General features: G+C 41.8%; 1 protein-coding gene across 9 annotated transcripts in view; it reads right to left on the reverse strand.

The window, feature by feature from the left end:
• The window catches only part of CTBP1 (C-terminal binding protein 1), a 91,585-nt gene that overhangs the window by 34,101 nt on the left and 38,312 nt on the right, over nucleotides 1-19,172 (reverse strand). For 3 of the 9 annotated variants that reach the window (XM_053309838.1, XM_053309841.1, XM_053309840.1), the window contains exons 2-4: nucleotides 16,030-16,120; nucleotides 13,553-13,769; nucleotides 4,372-4,526 (exon numbers count right to left, since the gene is read on the reverse strand). In XM_053309838.1, coding sequence (XP_053165813.1) covers nucleotides 4,372-4,526; nucleotides 13,553-13,559 — 162 coding nt within the window. In that variant the 5' untranslated portion in view covers nucleotides 13,560-13,769; nucleotides 16,030-16,120. Of the gene's footprint in view, nucleotides 1-4,371; nucleotides 4,527-13,552; nucleotides 13,770-16,029; nucleotides 16,169-19,172 lie in introns of all 9 variants that reach the window. The other 6 variants (XM_053309843.1, XM_053309844.1, XM_053309836.1 and 3 more) reach the window with 4 other exon arrangements.

Genomic DNA, 19,172 nt, shown 5'->3' on the forward strand with positions numbered 1-19,172 from the left:
TGAGCAGCTGAAACAAGACTATCTGATTGCACCCATTGCAACACTATTTTCTGGTGTGTCTCAATCAGAACAGCATAGGAATGCACTGTTCCTCTCCCAAATATATCCATGTCCTGTGTCTGTATAACAGAGCACTTTCCTAATGCCTCATTCAGCACAGGCCTCATCCTTTCACACTTCAGCTCTTACTTTTCATCTCCGGAAGCTCCTTCTGGACCTTCTAGGACTGTTTGCATATTTATATATCACCTCGTCCTAAAAGCAATGAGATAGTGAAGCTCTTCTCACAATCCGTGAGAAGAGCTCCGAGGTCTGCGGGGAGAGCAGGTTCACCCGACCCTCCCCGAAAACAATCACTTAGGCTTCCCTGGGCAGGTGGATCGCCCGCCCAGATGAGCGGCAGCTCACCTCTTGTTCTCCCACAGTTCTGGGGGTGGCGCATGGAAGCGCCGCTATGCAGCACCCCATCCATCAGAGTCCCAATAATACACCATGATGTGAGTGTGCAGTGCACTGCTGGGAGCCCCCCTCCCTCCAAGTGTGCCCACCATGACTGCAAGCAGCTGCAGCAGACACACAATCAAATAAATGAGATTAAGGGCATGATCCCAGTGGTTCACATGAGCGTGCAAAACCATGCTGGGCTCCCTTAGCTGGGTTTTGAATGCTCATGTGAATATCCTCTGTATATAAAATACATAAAAATAATGTATTTATTCCTGAACAGAGCAGGGGTTGAACTAGAAGACCTCCAAGATCCCTTCCAACTACAAAAGTCTTTATTCTACATGTCTCAATACAACAATCATATCATCAGTCACAACAAACAAAAGCAGCATCAATGGAACCTAGGGCCTGGCAAAATGGGTATTTTTTATAGGTTTTTTAAATATAACAGTGTTGTGAGGCATTATGTATCCCCACCCACCACCAAAATTAGATTGCCACATGATTTCCCCAAATATCACTCTTTTAACAAATGCATGCTTTTCAGGAAGATCTCACCTGCTGTCAAAAGCTCAAATGTGAGAAGAGTATGCTAGGCTCAAAGAATTTCAGGAGTTCAAACTGAAATTCAGCACTCAGACCCAATCTGAGAGCACCCAAGATGCACACCTTTACAACAAAACTCTATCAGGAGTTGGCAGCTGCACTATGAACCATTGTAGCATTTGAACATTCTCCAATGAAAGTCCTTCACAGAACACATTATAGTTTTGGGTTCTTGAGGTTCCCAGCACATGGCTATTTTATTTATCTCTATGTAAACCACTCTGGGAACTTTTGTTGAAAAGTGACATATAAATATTCATTGTATTCATACTGTATGGATGACCGTGGCAAAATCCCTGTTCTCCAACAAGAGGCACTCCTGAACACACTCATTATATAAGAACAAAAGTAGGGTCCAGGAGTACTCTACAGCTATGTCCAGAACAGGGAGACACTTTCTCAGAAAGGCAATCCCATCTCTCTAAGATCAAGTGAATCATCCCACCGTCAGCATAATCTCTGTTTTGTTTGGATTCAGATACATCCTCATCTGTCCCATTTGGTCAATTTCATCTATCCCACCATAGGTCTCAAACACTAGTTCACAGCTGAGACTGCTATTCCTGCACTGATAGAAAATGAAAAAAATTAAGCTGGCTGCCACCAGTATGTCAAGAACATTGTGCACATGTTTGCGTGCTCACACATTTTTAATGTCTGCTTAGTTAATTTTAGATCCTACTCAGTTTTAGTCAGGAAGGTCCCACTCTGAATGCACGGGAATACACACACTGCCTTGATACTGCCTCCCAGAACAAAACTAATTCTGCACACAGAAGAAAAAAAGTTAGAGAGAACATTGCTTCTGAAGTCTAATAAATAGTGACAATTATCTCCCGGTCTTTGGCTTTTGCTCCTCCAGTCTACCATTCCCAACCAACCCAAAGTATTTTGCTTTTTAAATGAAGAGTTGCAATGAATGGCATTTTTCCAATATAATGGCAGAGAAGAAAACTGATTTATTTGCCACCATCACATCAAAGATTTTTAAATGCAGTCTTTGGTGTGTTCACTCAGATTTGATTAGAGTTTTCCACAACTGGCATTCCAGCTGTCATTCCTGTTGCTTCATGGCCACAACTTCTCTGAAAATGCCCCCACAAAGCAATCTGACGCCACACATATGGGCAGAGCACCTAGGAGCTACCAGTTGAGTGAAATTGGGCAGAACCTCTTTAATACTGAAACCTATGTCACTTTTCAGCCCATTGAGCCCTCAGAGCAGTAATGCTGAGATAAAAGCAACAGACAACATAATTAAAAGCATTGGCGGCGGCAGCAACACCACCACCACCACCGTAAAACTAACAGCAGGGTGGGCTGGTGGGAGGGAACTATTCAAGGAAACAAATAAAACTCAATTAAAAGTCTGAGTAGACAGACCTCCTGAGGAAGAGAGTTACAGAGTCCAGGCACTATGACCAAGGTGGCCCTTTCACTTACTCACCAACCACACTTCAAGCAGCAGTTGGATGCCGGGTTACAGCCTTCTCCGATATCAATGGGAGCAGGTGGCCTTTTAAATACCTTTGTCCCAACCATTAAAGGTGAAAACCGGCATCCTGAATTGAACTTAGAAACACACCAGAAGCCAGTGCAGACAACTAGCAACAGAGGTGCATCTGATGAGTAACAGACCCTTGTCAGAAACCTGCCGGAAGCAATCTGAACACTTTTCAAAGGCAGATGCACACAGGGTACACTGCAATAGTCTAGCCTCAACATGACCAAGGATGGACTCCTGCATCCAGAGGGGATATCTGTTTGGAGCTATGGAGCTATGGGCTCAAACTAGATGCGAGGAGTAACAATTTCTACAAGGCCCTCCTCCCTCCACTTCTTGGTATTTTAAAAAGTTTATTTTCACACACAAAATTTAAATGATTCTTTAAATTTTTCGTGTGCAAATAAACTTTTCAAAATACCCAAAATGAACTCAGGTTCAGCCGCAGATCCAAAGGTCAGTTGCCCATATTGGAGTGGAAACATTTGGATATTTTGATAAGTTACAATCTAAGGCAAGCAGTACTGAGAGAGACAAACAACATGTTTGAAGCACACTTTCACTTTCCAGAGAAAATGAAATGTTATGTTTCTCTAAAATGTTAAGCCATTAATTTATAGAAATTATACTAATTCCTTTGGTGAGGAATTAACAGTTTTGCAATATCTCACATCAGACAAATCAGCAATTATATGGATAGCTTAGGACTGGTTCCCATTGGTTTCCCCCACGTAGTTGTATATGTGAGCACAGGACAGCTGCCCTTTTACAAGCTACAGCAATTATGGAAAATCCATAGCTGCCCCAAGTAAAATTTCTTCATTTCATCTATGGGCCCAAGAACTGTTGGGCTTAAACTGTTTTAACTGTTGGGTTAAAAAGCAAGTATTTAGCACTTATTTAGTACTGTTCAAGTGTAGGGAGAGGAGAGCTGGTTTTGTAGTAGCAAGCATTATTTGTCCCATTAGCTAAGCAGGGTCCTCCCTGGTTGCATTTGAATGGGAAACTACATGTGTGAGCACTGTAAGATATTCTCCACAGGGGATGGAGCTGCTCTGGGATGAGCAGAAGGTTCCAAGTTCCCTCCCTGGCTTTTCCAAGACAGAGCTGAGAGAGACTCCTGCTTGCAACCTTTGAGAAGCCGCTGCCAGTCTGTATAGACAATACTGAGTTAGATAGGCCAATGGTCTGACTCCGTATATGGCAGCTTCCTGTGTTCCTATGAAGCACTTCACATACATCTTTGGTCATTTCTATGAGAGCCCTGTATGGCAGGACAGTGCTATCGGTAATAAAGCAGTTTTTAAAAGCTTGGAAGACTCAAGAGAGAGATCTGCATTAATTAAACCAGAATTCAGGGTTCTTAACCAGTAATAACTACATCAGCGTAGAATCCTCATTTCACCCTGGCCACTCACACCTCTCTAGCAGCTCTTGCAACTAGTTCGCATGCTCACAAAACAGTAGTCAGAGAGAGGGACACAGCCAAGGACTAACACTGCTCCTCCCAGACAGAAAGGACCTATCATCAGGGTCAGGACATTTGTGGGTCCCAAGTATGGCCATGGTTTGTCATGGCAGAGGGGGGCAGAGCTGTAGGGAGCAACATTGTTGTAGATCAGGCTCTTTACTCCTCTTTACAGGCATTTCTCCTCTTTACAGACATTTTCTCTTCTCATGAGAAAAGAGAAGAAATCAACAACTGGAATATCTTTCGAACATCTCACACTATGGAAAATTGCCATGACTACACTGCAACAGTGAGAACACATCCTGAATATTGTAGAAAACGTAAGAGATAGATTCAGTGTTACCTTTTCATGAATTTCTTGTGTAGACTGTGCATCACAAAATGCCACTGTGGCTACATCCTTCAAGATGGGCATTTCTACTGTACAGTCCCTGCCATCCAGCAGTGCTACCAAAGGGCGTGGGTGCATGGGCCCATTCATGATTGGTGGTCGAATGCCTACAATAAAAGAACAAACATCTTTTATACACACAATAAATTCAGTGTGAGTGGAAGGACATGAACAATCCCCCCCCCCCCCAGACTGGAAAAAACAAAGTTTCTGGATGCAAAAGAAGAAGAAGAAGAAGAAGAAGAAGAAGAAGAAGAATTAATTGGTGGAAGGAAAGAAAAGGTGTTAAAATCAATAATGAGATGTATTCTGTGGATTGTTAGAACTATGGGGACTATCCAAAATCCCTGATCCTGTACAGATTATAAATATTACAATCCACAATCTAACAATTCACTGATGATTTTTTCCCCATTACACTGACAGACACTAGTTATTATGAAGAGTCATTTACATGGTCAACTGCAGGCAACAGGAACAAAAACTTTACAACCCACCCACTTCCTTAGGTTAAAAATGACTAATATAGGCATGTGAGGTGGGCAGGCTAGTACAAAACACTCATGGTCTTAGCAACTTTTGAAGACTTATTTGCAAGAATGCTATAAAAGGGGCATTTCAGCTCTTGTACTTTTTCAGCAGGATTCATATCAAGAGAAACACCCACACTCCCAGAGCCCCAATAACACCCTTCATAAAAGCAACCCATGTAAGAGGCTGCATGCATGACAGAGTCAGAAAATAAACAAAAAGAAAGAAATCCTGCTAACATTCCAGTTGGTGGTTATAATCAATTCTTTCCATCCATTTCACAGTCCTGAAGAACACTTCAGAGCTGCCATTTGTGTTGGGAGGGAGGCAGTTATTGCTATCAATGGTAGCTTCTCTCTAAACACAAATAGCTGGGGGGAAGATTGTCAGAACTGCAGTATGGGGCCAGCAGAAAGGGTTCACATACCCTCCACCTGCACCACAATCTTGATCACCCTGTTCCGCAGCTGCTACTTAAAGCATACACACACACGAGACACACTTAATGTAACAAAGTTTGGCCCTAAGCTCACACTATCAGAAGGATAAACTGGTACAACTGATGAAACCCAAAGTAGTCGAAGTACTTGCTCTGCATCTGGCCCTGCATCTAACCAAGGCTAAACTTCCCCAGCTCAACTGTTCAGAATGCTGGAGGAATGTACACCATTTTCTAATTACAGGCTCTGCCAGATGAGAGAGCACCCTTTGCAGGGACAGGGCCAGTTCAACCAACATGATTACAAAAGGGGTGTGCCAGAGCATCTTCATCTTGCGCAGAAGATGTTCAGACACCCTTCTAGCACATCTCTTTACTGAGGGGACATAGACTGTTCATCTGAATGGCTGCGGAGGCAGTAAGGTATTGTTCAAACCAACTCACTACGAGCAGTCCTAGAGCTTGGCATCTCTGTGTGGTACAATATAGCCAATCTAATGCTAATGTTTTAAAATAAAGTTTTTACCGTGGTGTGGACATGCAGTCCTGGGTTTAGTAAGTCACCTTTACCACTAACCATGGTTTCTTAACCAGCTTTATACTACAGTTTCAGAATCTTAGTTAGTGACCAAAACTTATTGGATGCAATTAGGACAATATGCCCTAATTATATGCCCCTGCTAACTGAGCAAAGATACACCTTTTAAAGTGGTGATTCTTTTAAATTTAGCAGGGGAAGAGCAACTGGCCCTATTTAACTCCAGCACAGCATCCTTCCAGTGACTGTTGCTGAAATCTGCCTTATGTTTCTATTTAGATTGTGAGCCCTCTGGGGATGGGGACCATCTTAATTAATTATGTATTATTTGTTTTTCTATGTAAACCGCATTGAGAACTTTGGTTGAAGAGCAGTATATAAATAATATTCATAGTAACCGGAGTATAGTTAATCAGGCATTACACATCATTTCCTACCAAAAAGAAGAGATAAATTAAGCATTTTTATATTCTGCTTAGGTACCAGAACCGAGATGAACGTGTGTCCATGATGTGTATTTGGTCAACAAGGCAGTTTTAAAAGGTCTATGGGGATTCCTGTATTCCAGGTTCCTTATCTAAGGGAAAAGTGGTTTGAGAATTCAGGATCTTTCCTCTCACTGTACTTTTCACCTCCAAGGGCAGATGATTAAATTCTAGCCTCTGCTCCTCACTGGCATCATCTAGGGCCAGTGAGAGCTCCTGCTGGCCACACATCCATTGCTTCCATGGGCTTGGAGAGCCGCTCGCTATCAACACCGAATGTTGGGTGGTGGTGGAATATTTGCTTCTGGATGACAGTCCACAGCCGACTTCTCCCTAGCTTTATGGCCATTCTTTCGGACACTATTGTAAATCCTTTCTGCAGGGTGAGTATGGGGGCAGGAGAGGCTTGATCCTTCCTCCTGCTGTTCCACTTGTGACAATGGTAACAGCAGTGACTCACATTTTGGGCAGGAGGGCTGGAAAAAAAATCGCCCCACCCCCACCGCATCTCTGTCCCACTAATCATTTAGGTCAGGGATTCTCAACATTGAGTCTCCAGATATTATTGGACTTCCACTCCCATAATCCCCAATCAAAGGCCACTGGGCCTAGGGATTATCATCCGTAATTTGAATTCTTTATTGGAATTTAGGAGAGCCCTAAAGACCTACCTGTTCAGCCTGGCCTTCCAGTGCTCTTAAATTGTTTTAAAGGGTCTTTAATGTATCGGGTTTTTATAAGGTTTTGAATTGTTTTATTTTTTAGCTGCTTTATTGTATTTTAAAAATTTTTATGCCCGGTCATTGATTGATTTTAACTGTTTTATGATGTTTGTGAACCGCCCTGAGCTATTTTGTAAGGGTGGTCTAAAAATCAAACACATAAATAAATAATAAATAAATAAATTATGGAAGTTGAAGTCCAATAACATCTGGGGACACAACATTGAGAATCCATGATTTAGGTCACTGTGGCAGCTGTGGAGAGGAGAAAGCAGTGGAGCAATAAGAGTGTCTTCATACGCAGCCCTGCCCCATGTTTGCTCACAACAACTTTAAACCCCAGCCCCACCAATGGTTTTGCTGGGGTATATGGAGACGTGAATGCTTCTCTACCAACCTCAAGAGTCAGGACTACCCTTTGAGAGGGGTGGAGAAGTGTTGCTGATGCTTTGCCTCTTTCCCACTCCTTGGAAGCCTTTCAGAGCCACCTTTTCAAATCAGTATCTGGAATTTTTTTTTAATGTAACCTTCCTTGTGACTACCACCTGTACAAACAATCCCATCTATCTATTCTGTTTTCAAATGCCATTGCATTTGAAGTGGAGAGGAGAGAAGAGCTGGAGCAAGCATGTCTTGACTGCTTAGCTAAGCAGGGTCCACCCTGGTTGCATATGAACGGGAGAATTGATGTGCATGTGCTGTTAGATATTCCCCACAGGGGATGGAGCTGCTCTGGGACGAGCAGAAGGTTCAAAGTTCCCTCCCTAGCTTCTCCAAGAGAGGGCTGAGAGAGATTCCTGCCTGCAACCTTGGAGAAGCCGCTGCCAGTCTTTGTAGACAATAGTGAGCTAGATAGACCAATGGTCTGACTCAGTATATGGCAGCTTCCGATGTTCCTCGCTGTTTTGCTCACAGACACCCAGGTGAAATGTGGGGCTGCATTTGTAGGAAGTCTGGAAACTGTAGTTGGTACTGATTGTGGTAACCAGGTTGGCCTCTGGGTCAACTTGAAGAGACGATATTACTCCTATATTTAAAGAACTATACCAATAAGTTTCTGGGCAAAATACAAGGTGCTGGTGATAACCAATAAAGACCTAAACAGCTTAGGCTCAGGGTATTTAAGAGAATAGCTTCTTCACTATGAGCCCTATCACCTATGGAGATCATCCGGAGAGGTTCGTCTGCAGTTGCCAACAGTTTGTCTGGTGGCTACACAGAGACAGGCCTTCTCTGTTGCCACACCAAGACTCTGGAATACATTCCTTGCTAAAATAAGAGCCTCCCCACCTCTGACAACTTCACCCAAGCTTTTGAACTAGATTTGGTTTTTTAAATGGTTAGAAATTTGTTTTTTAATTTAAAAAAAATGTTTTAAATTTCTGTTTTGTTTTATGTTGTTGAGTTTATGTTGTTATGTTCCAGAGACGGAAGTTTGGGGCGCAGGGTTAAAGCTAATTTTCTTCATCTGAGTGCAAAATGAGTTTTGTTCTGGGTAGCAGTATCAAGGCAGTGTGTGCTCACATGCATTCAGAATGGGGCCTTCTCAATTCAACCTGAACGGGATCTAAAATTAACTGAGTATTTATCAAAAAAGTTGTGAGCACATGCACATGCACACACCTTAGAGGGAACAACATTGGGGCGGTGTACACATATAATAAATGAATGATGAATGAGAATGAGGTCTTACCTAGAAAATTAATGGAACAGCTACAAGCTCTATTCTAGAATCCTCCAAATTCATTTAACTTCTTATCAAACAACATACAACATTGTGGATACACATTGTTTTAGACACATATTCATGACACTTCCATTCCTACACATTCAAGTAAAGTAAAGTGTGCCGTCGAGTCGGTTTTGACTCCTGGCGACCACAGAGCCCTGTGGTTGTCTTTGGTAGAATACAGGAGGGGTTTACTCCTGCGCAGTATGAGATGATGCCTTTCAGCTTCTTCCTATATCGCTGCTGCCCGATATAGGTGTACCAGCGGGGATTCGAACCAGCAACCTCTTGCTTAATAATAATAATAATTATTATTATTATTATTATAATTAATAATAATTGCTTGATAGTCAAGCATTTCCCCACTGAGCCATTAGGTGGCTACACATTCAAGAGACAATGCTAAATATACACAGCTATCCACTGAAAAGGCATCACAATGCTGGGCAGGGCTAGGCAAGCAGAATGGACAGGCAGAGTTCAAGGGCCTAGCAATCAATAAAAATATATAAAATTAAAGTCCAGTGCAATAGCACCATCAAAACCTAAATAATAATTTAGCAAAAGCAAAGGAAATGTTCTCTGTTGCAGTAAAACTCAGCCTTCTGGGTCATTGTTACATCAGAGTTTCCTTATTAGAAAAGAAACCATAGAACACTGGTGGATTTACTATACAATTCAGTCAAGATCGGAACTGGAATGGTCAGACAACAGTCATATCAAGGCCAGCATGGAATAGTATAGCAGCAGCCTTCAATATTTTCACACCCAGAGCTCACCTTTAACTCCAACTGAAAACTTAGGACCTATTTATCTTAAACACTGGGGCCATTCACATGACCTACTGGGTGGGCGGGAGGAAGGCTTCCCAAACCTTGCGTTCCCCCTATGATGATCATTGTGTGCCCAGAGATGGGCACCTAGAAAACTGTGCTCCCAAACAATCAGCCCTGCTCCATACAGCATGTTGTCCTGGCTTCCAAGAATCCCATAATGAACCATAAAACACTCTAGGTGCCCGTCTCTGTGTGCAGCTGGGCTAGAAGCAGTCTGGCTCACACACACACAGCTAGCTGGGTTAAGGGAGCACTTTCTCCCTTAACCTTGGGTAACACCTAGGCTAAAAAGCCCTGGCCCGGCAGGATCGGGCCTGGATTGGATCCCAGTGATTCTTACATGCAGAATAAAGCCGCCCAGAGACGTAAGTTTATTTAATAAAATAAATAAATAAATAAAATAAACCAGGCTGACCATCTCTAGCCTGGGTTCAGCTGTGCATGAAAACAGCCTGATTAGCTGTGTTCAGCCACAACGTGAAACCATGGTTTGCGCTAACCCTAGTTAAGAATCCAAACCATGGTTTGAGCTTACAACAAGCAAATGATGATTTAGAGCTGCTTCTTTCCCATATGGTCGGGACTCAGCTTTATGTTCACTCTCATCTCTATGGTGCAGCAGCCTCTTCAAGTGGAGCAATAGCTTTAACTGTGGTTTATCAATGATTTGTGAATTCAGATTGGAAAAACACTAATGCAATGCACTCCCTAGTTAACAAGCCAACTTCAAACCATGGGTTCAGATCATGAGTTGTCAACCTGAAATAAACCATGGTTCGTTGACTGGTGTAGGTTCAGATATACAAACCAACCAACCAAAGCTCTGGCAAAATAAATTATGCTTTCATTATCTGAACCAGCTCATCATTTCAGAATTTTAAACATTTTGCTATGTCATAGGTTCTCCATCCCCTTCTTTCCCTTCATTCTCCAGCTTTTTTCCTTCCCTCCTCAGTCATCATGTCTGTCTGCCTCCTCTCACATTCCTTCCAAAACAAGGTTGTGGTGTTGCTGGTGTGACTCACCACTTAAGACAAATGGCAAAGCAGATGCAATTGGTTTGTACCAGGAACACACAGGTTAAATCCCCAACTATATATGAAGCTCAGTGCCCTGGGTAACTCAATAAGGTTCTCCACATGAGCAGTGTGGAGAGCCTAAAGAGGGTTTGCGGGGAGAGTGGGCTTGACCGGATCGGCCACCAGACGATTACCGGCTCCATTATCCATTACCGGCTCCATCATTATGGAGCCGGTTGGGACGGTGAGGTTTTGGGGCCTCCTGGCCGCCAGAAGTTCCATAAGGCACCATTCCATAAGGCTTGTTTTAGCCTCCCCATTGGGAGTCTACACGATCCTTTGACCCGGTTTCCAGGCACTCACATATCCAAAATCCTGGTTAAGCGGTGGGCTCCGTAAGTGGGCTTGCCACCAAACTGCCACCAGGAGCCATCGAGCTCCCGTTGCTTCCCACGATCAGGAGAAATCGGGCTAGCCTACCCTAGTCCAATTTTTGCTGATCGTGGGAATAGCTTCAGCATCTCTCAGCTCAACCAATCTCTCAGGGCTATTTTCCTCACCCATTCCTCTATAGAGAGTCGTTTTCACATCGCAGCAGTCAGGGGTACAAAAATCCAGATACACAATCACCACTGCCAAAAACAGTGGCAAGTGGACTGTCCAAGAGCAAAAAGGTGGTTTCTACTCTCCCTGTGTGTAGGACTCGACCACCACTGCCTCCTACACTAGCCTTTAAATGGTCATTTGCCTGCTCCCCTGTGGCAAGTAGGACCACCTCTCAGTAACCAGAAATTTAAGCTTTTGTAGATGAAAAATAATTGGTGCGTTTCCCTTCAGGTTATCAGTATGCCACCATGTATTAAAACAGGTACATGTGGGCTAGTATATTTTTTGTAAGCTTATCTGCAAGGCTGTTGTATATTCATCTTTCCCCACACAATTCTCTCTGTATCAGTCTTTATTTCTTCCACAGCTCATTTGTTCTTTCTACACATCCTTGGGAACATAGGGACATAGGAAGCTGACTTCTACCAAGTCAGCCCATTGGTCCATCTAGCTCAGTATTATCTACACAGACGGGCAGTGGCTCCTCCACGGTTGCAGGCAGAAGTCTCTCTCTCTCATCCCTATCTTGGAGATGCGAGGGAGGGAACTTGGAACTGTCTGCATGCAAGCATGCTGATGCTCTTAACAGAATGTCCCCATCCCCTATGGGGAATATCTTACAGTGCTCACATACAGTCTCCCATGCAAATGCAAACCAAGGTGGACCCTGCTTAGCAAAGGGGACAATTCATGCTTGCTACCATAAGACCAGCTCTCCTCCTCCTTAAAACCAATCTCCCTCTTATCTTCTATCCCATTTTTAAATTCATCTCTACTCAGCATTTCTTTCCCCATTCATTTTTACCTTTTCTTCCATTTCTTTCTTTTTAATGAATACCTTTTCTCCAACAATCTTCCTGAGAAAAGTGCCAAGTTTGACCCAGGTATTCCAGAGCCTTTTCAATGCTATTTTCTATTCTGGTGGAAGATATTACTCATGCCCTGGTAACCTTCCACTTAGATGACTGCAATGCGTTGTACATGGGGCTGCCTTTGAAAATGGTCTAGAAATTTAATAATAGGTATGGGCATTTTGAAACTGTAGTTGGGCATTTTGATCATATCATGCCAGTGTTTCATCACCTGCACTGGCTCCTGGTCTGTTTCCGAGCCCATTTCAAAGTTCTGGTTTTAACCTTTAGCACCCTAAACAGCTTGAGACCAGGTTACCTGAGAGGGTGCCTTGCCCCACATGTCCTGATTCGGACCTTAAGATCTTCTTCAGAGTGCTTCTGCCAAAAGCGCTGAGGTGGGTGGCTACTAGGGAGAGGGCCTTTTCAGTGGTGGCCCACCACCACTGAATTTATGTGCCACCACCATTATGTGCCACCACCACCACCATTTATTCCATTTATGGAATAAATGGAACCCAGTGAGGCTCGCCTGGCACTGTCACTTTATTCTTTTAGATGCCAGGTGAAGACCTTTCTGTTCACTCAGTTAAAATTGATTTTAAAATTTTGATTTTTGAAATTGATTATTTAAAAAGTTTTTTATCCCCCCCCCAACTTTATTCTGTATTTTTTGTTTGCTTTGTGTTGTGATTTGTTGTGTTTTATGTGGTTTTATTGGATGTTTTTACTTTTGTGTTGTGAGCCGCCCAGAGAACAATTTGTTATGGGGTAGATAACAAATAAAGTTTAGTTTAAATTTTAATGATTAAACACCACGGAGAACTGGTTCCCTGTTCTCACTGACATATGTAGGTTTCTGTATCTTTCTCTCCATCCTTACAACCTGGCTCCTAAAAAAAAGGCCTGACCTAGGTTTCGTTTAAAAAAATTGTATCCTGGTTCATGTAGATATTTGGTTCCTAGAAACCAGCTTGGCATCATTTTATCAGCTGGAAAACTAAAGTTAGGGCTATCTATAGGCATATGCAGTTTAAAGAAAATGCAGAAACAGATGTCGAATTTGGAGTCAGGCTCAAAATTCAGCATCCTGAGAATCTCAGCTTTTTTCAAAAGGGAACATTTCTGCGGGGGGAAATGACAATATACAGAAGTATTGTTCTCCTTCATTAATAAAAGTCAACTCATACACTACAGACACTATACATATGGTCTCCAAATCAAACTCTCACAAGGTAATGACTTGCAAAAACGCATAAATGTATACCCAGAAATACAGATGAGCAGTTAAAGTTCAAGTGTTTGCTGGAATATAAAGTCAAATCTTATTTAAAACAGTTGTAAGCTAATGCCAGACTTCTAGGAAACCCTACCAACCTGACATTTCTTAAACTGGGTTGCAGTTTCAGAGTCATTAATTCCACTTCTCTGCTATTTACAATCTTCAGTACTGGAAGGCAATACAGCAAACTGTCATTTGATCCTCCTTCTCATGTCTTTAACTTTTCGTTCAGCCTCCTGCAATCTTGAACCAAAGCTTTAAAACTTCTTATCCACTGCAACCTCTGAATCCCGGATCGAGTTCAAATTTTTACTAAAAATTAAAAACACAAAAAATACAATAAGACAACATTAAGGGTCTGATGAGCAAAAGCCAGGAAATTCAAACTTAAAGGTTCTCACTGAATCTACTTTACACCTGCAGGCTGCCATCATCCATTAATGTCCACTGACATCAAGAGAACATGACGACAAATAAATACTAATGCATCATCACACATCACTATTTTTCATTTGCTCCTCTAGGGTAAGACGGCATCTACTCATAGATATTCTGCATGAGTTGAACAGAATAGTAAGCACAGAGGCTCGAAGCAACAATGGCTGCTCCTGCCCCACCCTTCCGACTGCCTTAACATATCCACCAATATTTCCTTGCCTCTTTAAGGTGGAAAGCAGACAGAGGGCATGGCCAGACAAGAACTGCTGAATGGGTTAAACTAGGGGTGAGTAAACCTGGCCCTCCAGCTATTGTTGAACTTCAACTTCCATCATCCCCAGCCACAGTAAATTGTGGCTGGGGATGATGGGAGTTGTAATTCAACAATAGCTGAAGGGCCAGGTTCGTCCACCCCTGGTTTAGATGATAACACCAAGATGAGTGGGGTAGGGTGACAGCAGAGGGTAACATTAGCTATATTGAACCTGAAAAGTATTATCTTTGTAAAGTCTGTGCAACACATTCTGGGAGTAAACATGGAAATTTTGAAACCACAAACAAGTGGGTACCTGTATACACTTCATGGTACACTTTGAAATGTACCACTGAAGTTGGGAGGTTAGTCTTCTCCAGTGTTCCCAGATGTTGAGTAGAACTCCCATAATCCCCAAGCAAAAGACATTGTAGCTGAGGACTCTGGGAGTTGTAGTCAATAACATCTGGGAATCCCTGTTAGAAGGAACACTGATCTTCTTCCTCATTTTAGTTGGCACCCATGGATAGTAGAATCGTTGTACTTAAGGGTTAGAAGAGGACCTCTGAGGACTTTAGTCCAATCCCCTGCTCAACACAGGATCTCAGCACATGACCTCAGGAAGTTTACTGCAGCTGTATAAACTAAAGATACAGTGAGAAGCCTTCATTTTGAATTGGTAGGATGTGGGGAGTTTACATTAAGCCCTTAATGTTTTCCAAGTGTATTTTTTAAGAAATGTAGCCACCTTCAAGTATACTTTCCACTAATGAAACAGATCAATGACATGCTCTACCTTGCAACCACGTGACCCCAGGGCAGCATTGAGCCACTATGACTCTCCTCTGCTTTGAGAAGTGTTGCTATTTTAGGATGTTGCCAGCCCATTCAAGAGAGTTTTGCGAAATGGGCTACTTATCATTTAACAGATTAAATAGATTAATAGCTAATGTATTAAAATTAAATTAAAAGTTAACACTATTTCTTGAGACACAATATTCTGAAGGTATTACATAAGACAACAGCTCCTCCTCACCAAAACCATCAAACAATGTATTACTCAGAAAACACTTTTTGAATCAAGAGATGAACAAAAATATTTACTGCTGTCATCAACAGTGAATTTTTTTTAAAGCAACACCACCTCTGGTTAAACTTGTAATGAAAAACTTGTAAAAAAAAGATCTTTTGATTAATAAAATTAAAGTCATGCTTGTAGCCATTTTTAAAAGAATATACATTTGTTTTGCATATGAAGGCACCTTGACTTGAGAATGGAAGATTACAGATTAGAATATCCTAATTAATAGCATCCATGACATATGTACATCTTACCTTCATATCTGAAAATGTGTAACCTGTGCACCAGAAGCACAAGTGTCTGATCAAATATGTGAAAGTGATTTATTTCCTAACTCAGCACAAAGAAAAAGAAGTTATGAGTTCCTGGGTGTGAACTTATAACAATGATTTTAGTGTTTTGAAATGTACAGAACAGTCAAATCACCCAAGCAAAGCCTCCAATTCACAAACAAAATTCCCATCAGACCTTGAGATGACTGCAACACTCCAACACAACTGTGCTTCTGTTGAATGCCACAAATGATTGCAATTTGACCCCACAATTGGAACCCAACTGTGTTTTAAGCATTGTTTCTTTCATTTTGAAAAAAAAATCTAAAAAAGGAGGTTAAAACTTGTATAGATTATAAACACATTTTAAAACCAGATGACTTCAACACATATCTAACTTAACTGAAATACCCAATTTAGAATTAAAAAACTTATATTTATACACCAATGGTGTGTTAACTACTGTAATTAATCTCTTGAAGCATCCCCCTGCAAATCTATGATTTGTAGGCCCAACATTTGACCTACCTTTCATTTTCTAACATCTGTTTGCAAAGTCCATGTAATTCCTTAATTTGTTCTTTTTTTCCTCAAAACAAATGCTTGAATTCTCCTTTTTCTGAAAAATATACGAATGCCAAAAAAAGCACAAGACTCATGAGTAACCCTATAAATGACAAAAACCAACAGGTTTGTGAGACGGAGGAGTAAAATGGTAGAAATGAGTTTAATTTCTAATGTTATTATCAACAAGTATTAAAAAAATATTTTCTTAATAAAGTTCCCTTTAGGCATGGCCCTTTTAAAAATCTGAATTCCTATTAACTTCACTTTTAAAGATGCAGTGAATCAAAGTGGTATTTTTTAACATAAACTATTCAAACATTTAAAATAATAAAACACATTTTTAAAATGACATCAGCAGCACTACTATGCAAAACACTTGGAGAAGTCTTGAAATTGTACTTGTACTATGTCCAGGGGCGTAGCAAGGATGTAGTGGGCCCAGAGACAAGATTTTAAAATGCCTCGCCCCTCACTGAAGTTCAGCTCATGAAGTAAAGAAATTTTAAATGAGGCTGAATAGTGGTAACAAAAAGCATAGTAAAATTTATATATATATATATATATATATATATATATATATATATATATATATATATATATATATATATATATATAAATTTTACTATGCTTTTTGTTACCACTATTCAGCCTCATTTAAAATATATATCCTATGTGCCACACCGAAATTATTTTAAAAAAGGTTTTGTAGTTATTGTGGACAATGCAATGGTACTAGAGAAAGATATGCTGCTCTGGTAGCTCCAGGTCTTAACACTCACATCCATTTCGGAGGATGAATACCACTGAAGGAAGCCCGGGCAGGCGGCTGGGGGAGTCAGTCATGTGGCTTGCCTCTGGGCCCCCCCCCCAAGGCAGTGGGCCCCCAGACAACTGTCTCCCCTTGCCCTATTACAGTTACACCCCTGACTATGTCCCCTGTGATATCTGGATGTCATCCCACTTGTAATAACCTCTATGGCACATTTTTCTAAGGCAGTCAAGTTTCTAATTCATTTGTCATCTACTGCATAACTCTAGATCTAAATTTTTTAAAGAATAATGACAACCTGATGAATCTCTTTATTTCAAATTACATTATTTTAGAGTTCTCTAGATATCAGCAGATCTCAATGCAGAACAGATCTCAATGCAAATCATAGAAACGACCCTTGCCCAAAGGTTGGGATTATTGTTTCTGGTTTTGCCTTTATGGTTGCAGTTCCCTTCCATGCTGATCCTGCCGGTATATTTAAACTAGCAGCAATTAGCATGACAACAGGCATACATCAGTCTTTCTAGAGCCAAGCATACCAATTACTTGCAAAGGTATTTGGATCACTGGAGAAAGCAGACACCTGGGGAGCAGCCTTGGATATCAACTACATGTACAAATGGATTTCAAGTACCAAACGCATATTAGGGATATATGTCACACAGGGTTCTTTCTTTGTAAACAATCTTTGGCTTAGTGCTGGGGTGGTAAAGTAAAGGTAAAGTTGTGCCCTCGAGTCGGCGTCGACTCCTGGTGACCACAGAGCCATGTGGTTTTCTTTTTGGTAGAATACAGGAGGGGTTTACCATTGCCTCCTCCCGCTTAGTATGATATGATGCCTTTCAGCATCTTCCTATCGCTGCTGCCCGATATAAGTGTTTCCCATAATCTGGGAAACATACCAGTGGGGATTCGAACCAGAAACCTCTTGCTCGCTTAATAAGTCATTTCCCCATTGCACCATTAGGTGGTGGTGGTATACAAAACCTCTATCCCTACCACCACATCTTTTTTCACAATCAAATCCAAACAGTTCAGAAGCCACTCTAAAGGTAACACAGCATGCAAAGCAATATAGAAGAATGCAGATGATGTTTTTATAATGTTTCTTCTACCCAGCAGCACATACCATGCATTTATCTCACTAAAGTATGATACACACGTGCATGAGCACAGACACAGATGGGCTTTTAACTGCAGTGGCTCTAGACCAAAGAAGAATCACTATCAGCTGTGAACATTCACATTTGAAGGGACGGACTCAGAAAATGGTGCTGGGGGGACACCTGCTCCACTCCTTGGCCTTTGGCCTATGGCGTGTCGCAGGGATCCATTCTGTCCTCTATGCTATTTAACATCTACATGAAACCACTGGAGAAGGTCATCCGTGGGTGTGGGTTGCGATGTCATCAATATGCAGACGACACCCAGCATTATCTATCATCTAAGTCAGCAGACACCAGGGAAGCAATGGATGTTCTTGGAGTTTGGAGGCTGTTCTGGACTGGATGGGGGCAAACAACAAAACTTAATCCAGATAAGACGGAAGTGCTCCGAGTTGGAAAAACTGACCATCCAAGTAGTGAGGTAAATATGGTCATGGATGGGGTCACACTCCCCCTGAAAGAAAAAGTCTTGCAGCTGCTTCTAGACCTGACACTGTCGGTGGAGGCACAGGTGGCAGCAACGTGCAGAAGTGCATTTTACCACCTACGGATGGTACACCAGCTGTGAACATACTTGGAAAAGTTGGACCTGACCTCAGTCACTCATACTTTGGCGAAATCCAGATTGGACTACTGCAATGCACTATATGTGGGGCTGCCACTGAAGACAGTTCAGAAGCTTCAGCTGGTCCAGAATGCTGCTGCTAAGATGCTTGTGGGTGCTAGTCGCTTCATGGGTGTTAACCCATCCTGTGGCAGCCTCACTGGTTACTGGTCCATTTCCAGGCTAGATTCAAGGTGCTGGTTTTAACTTTTAAAGCTCTACGTGGCTTGGGACCAAGGTACCTTCATATTCACCCATATAAATCTGCCAGGACCCTCTGCTTAGCATCTCAGGCCCTACTCATGAACTCACCACTAACAAAGATCTAACTGGTGGGGCTAGAGACAGGGCCTTTTCAGTTGTGGCTCCTCAACTTTGAAACGCCCTCCTATGCTCCCTCCCTTAATGTTTTTTAAGAAACAACTGAAGATCTATCTTTTTAGAGAGGCTTTTTAATATCTTATCCTCTGCTTTTATCTGATAGGTTTCTTGTTATTTATCTTTATTGTATTTTTTCTGATAACTTAATTTCAGGTTCAAAACTTGTTATTTTAATTGTGGT

The sequence above is a fragment of the Hemicordylus capensis genome, chromosome 3 (genome assembly GCF_027244095.1).
Source record: "Hemicordylus capensis ecotype Gifberg chromosome 3, rHemCap1.1.pri, whole genome shotgun sequence".
NCBI classification, from domain to species: Eukaryota; Metazoa; Chordata; class Lepidosauria; order Squamata; family Cordylidae; genus Hemicordylus; species Hemicordylus capensis.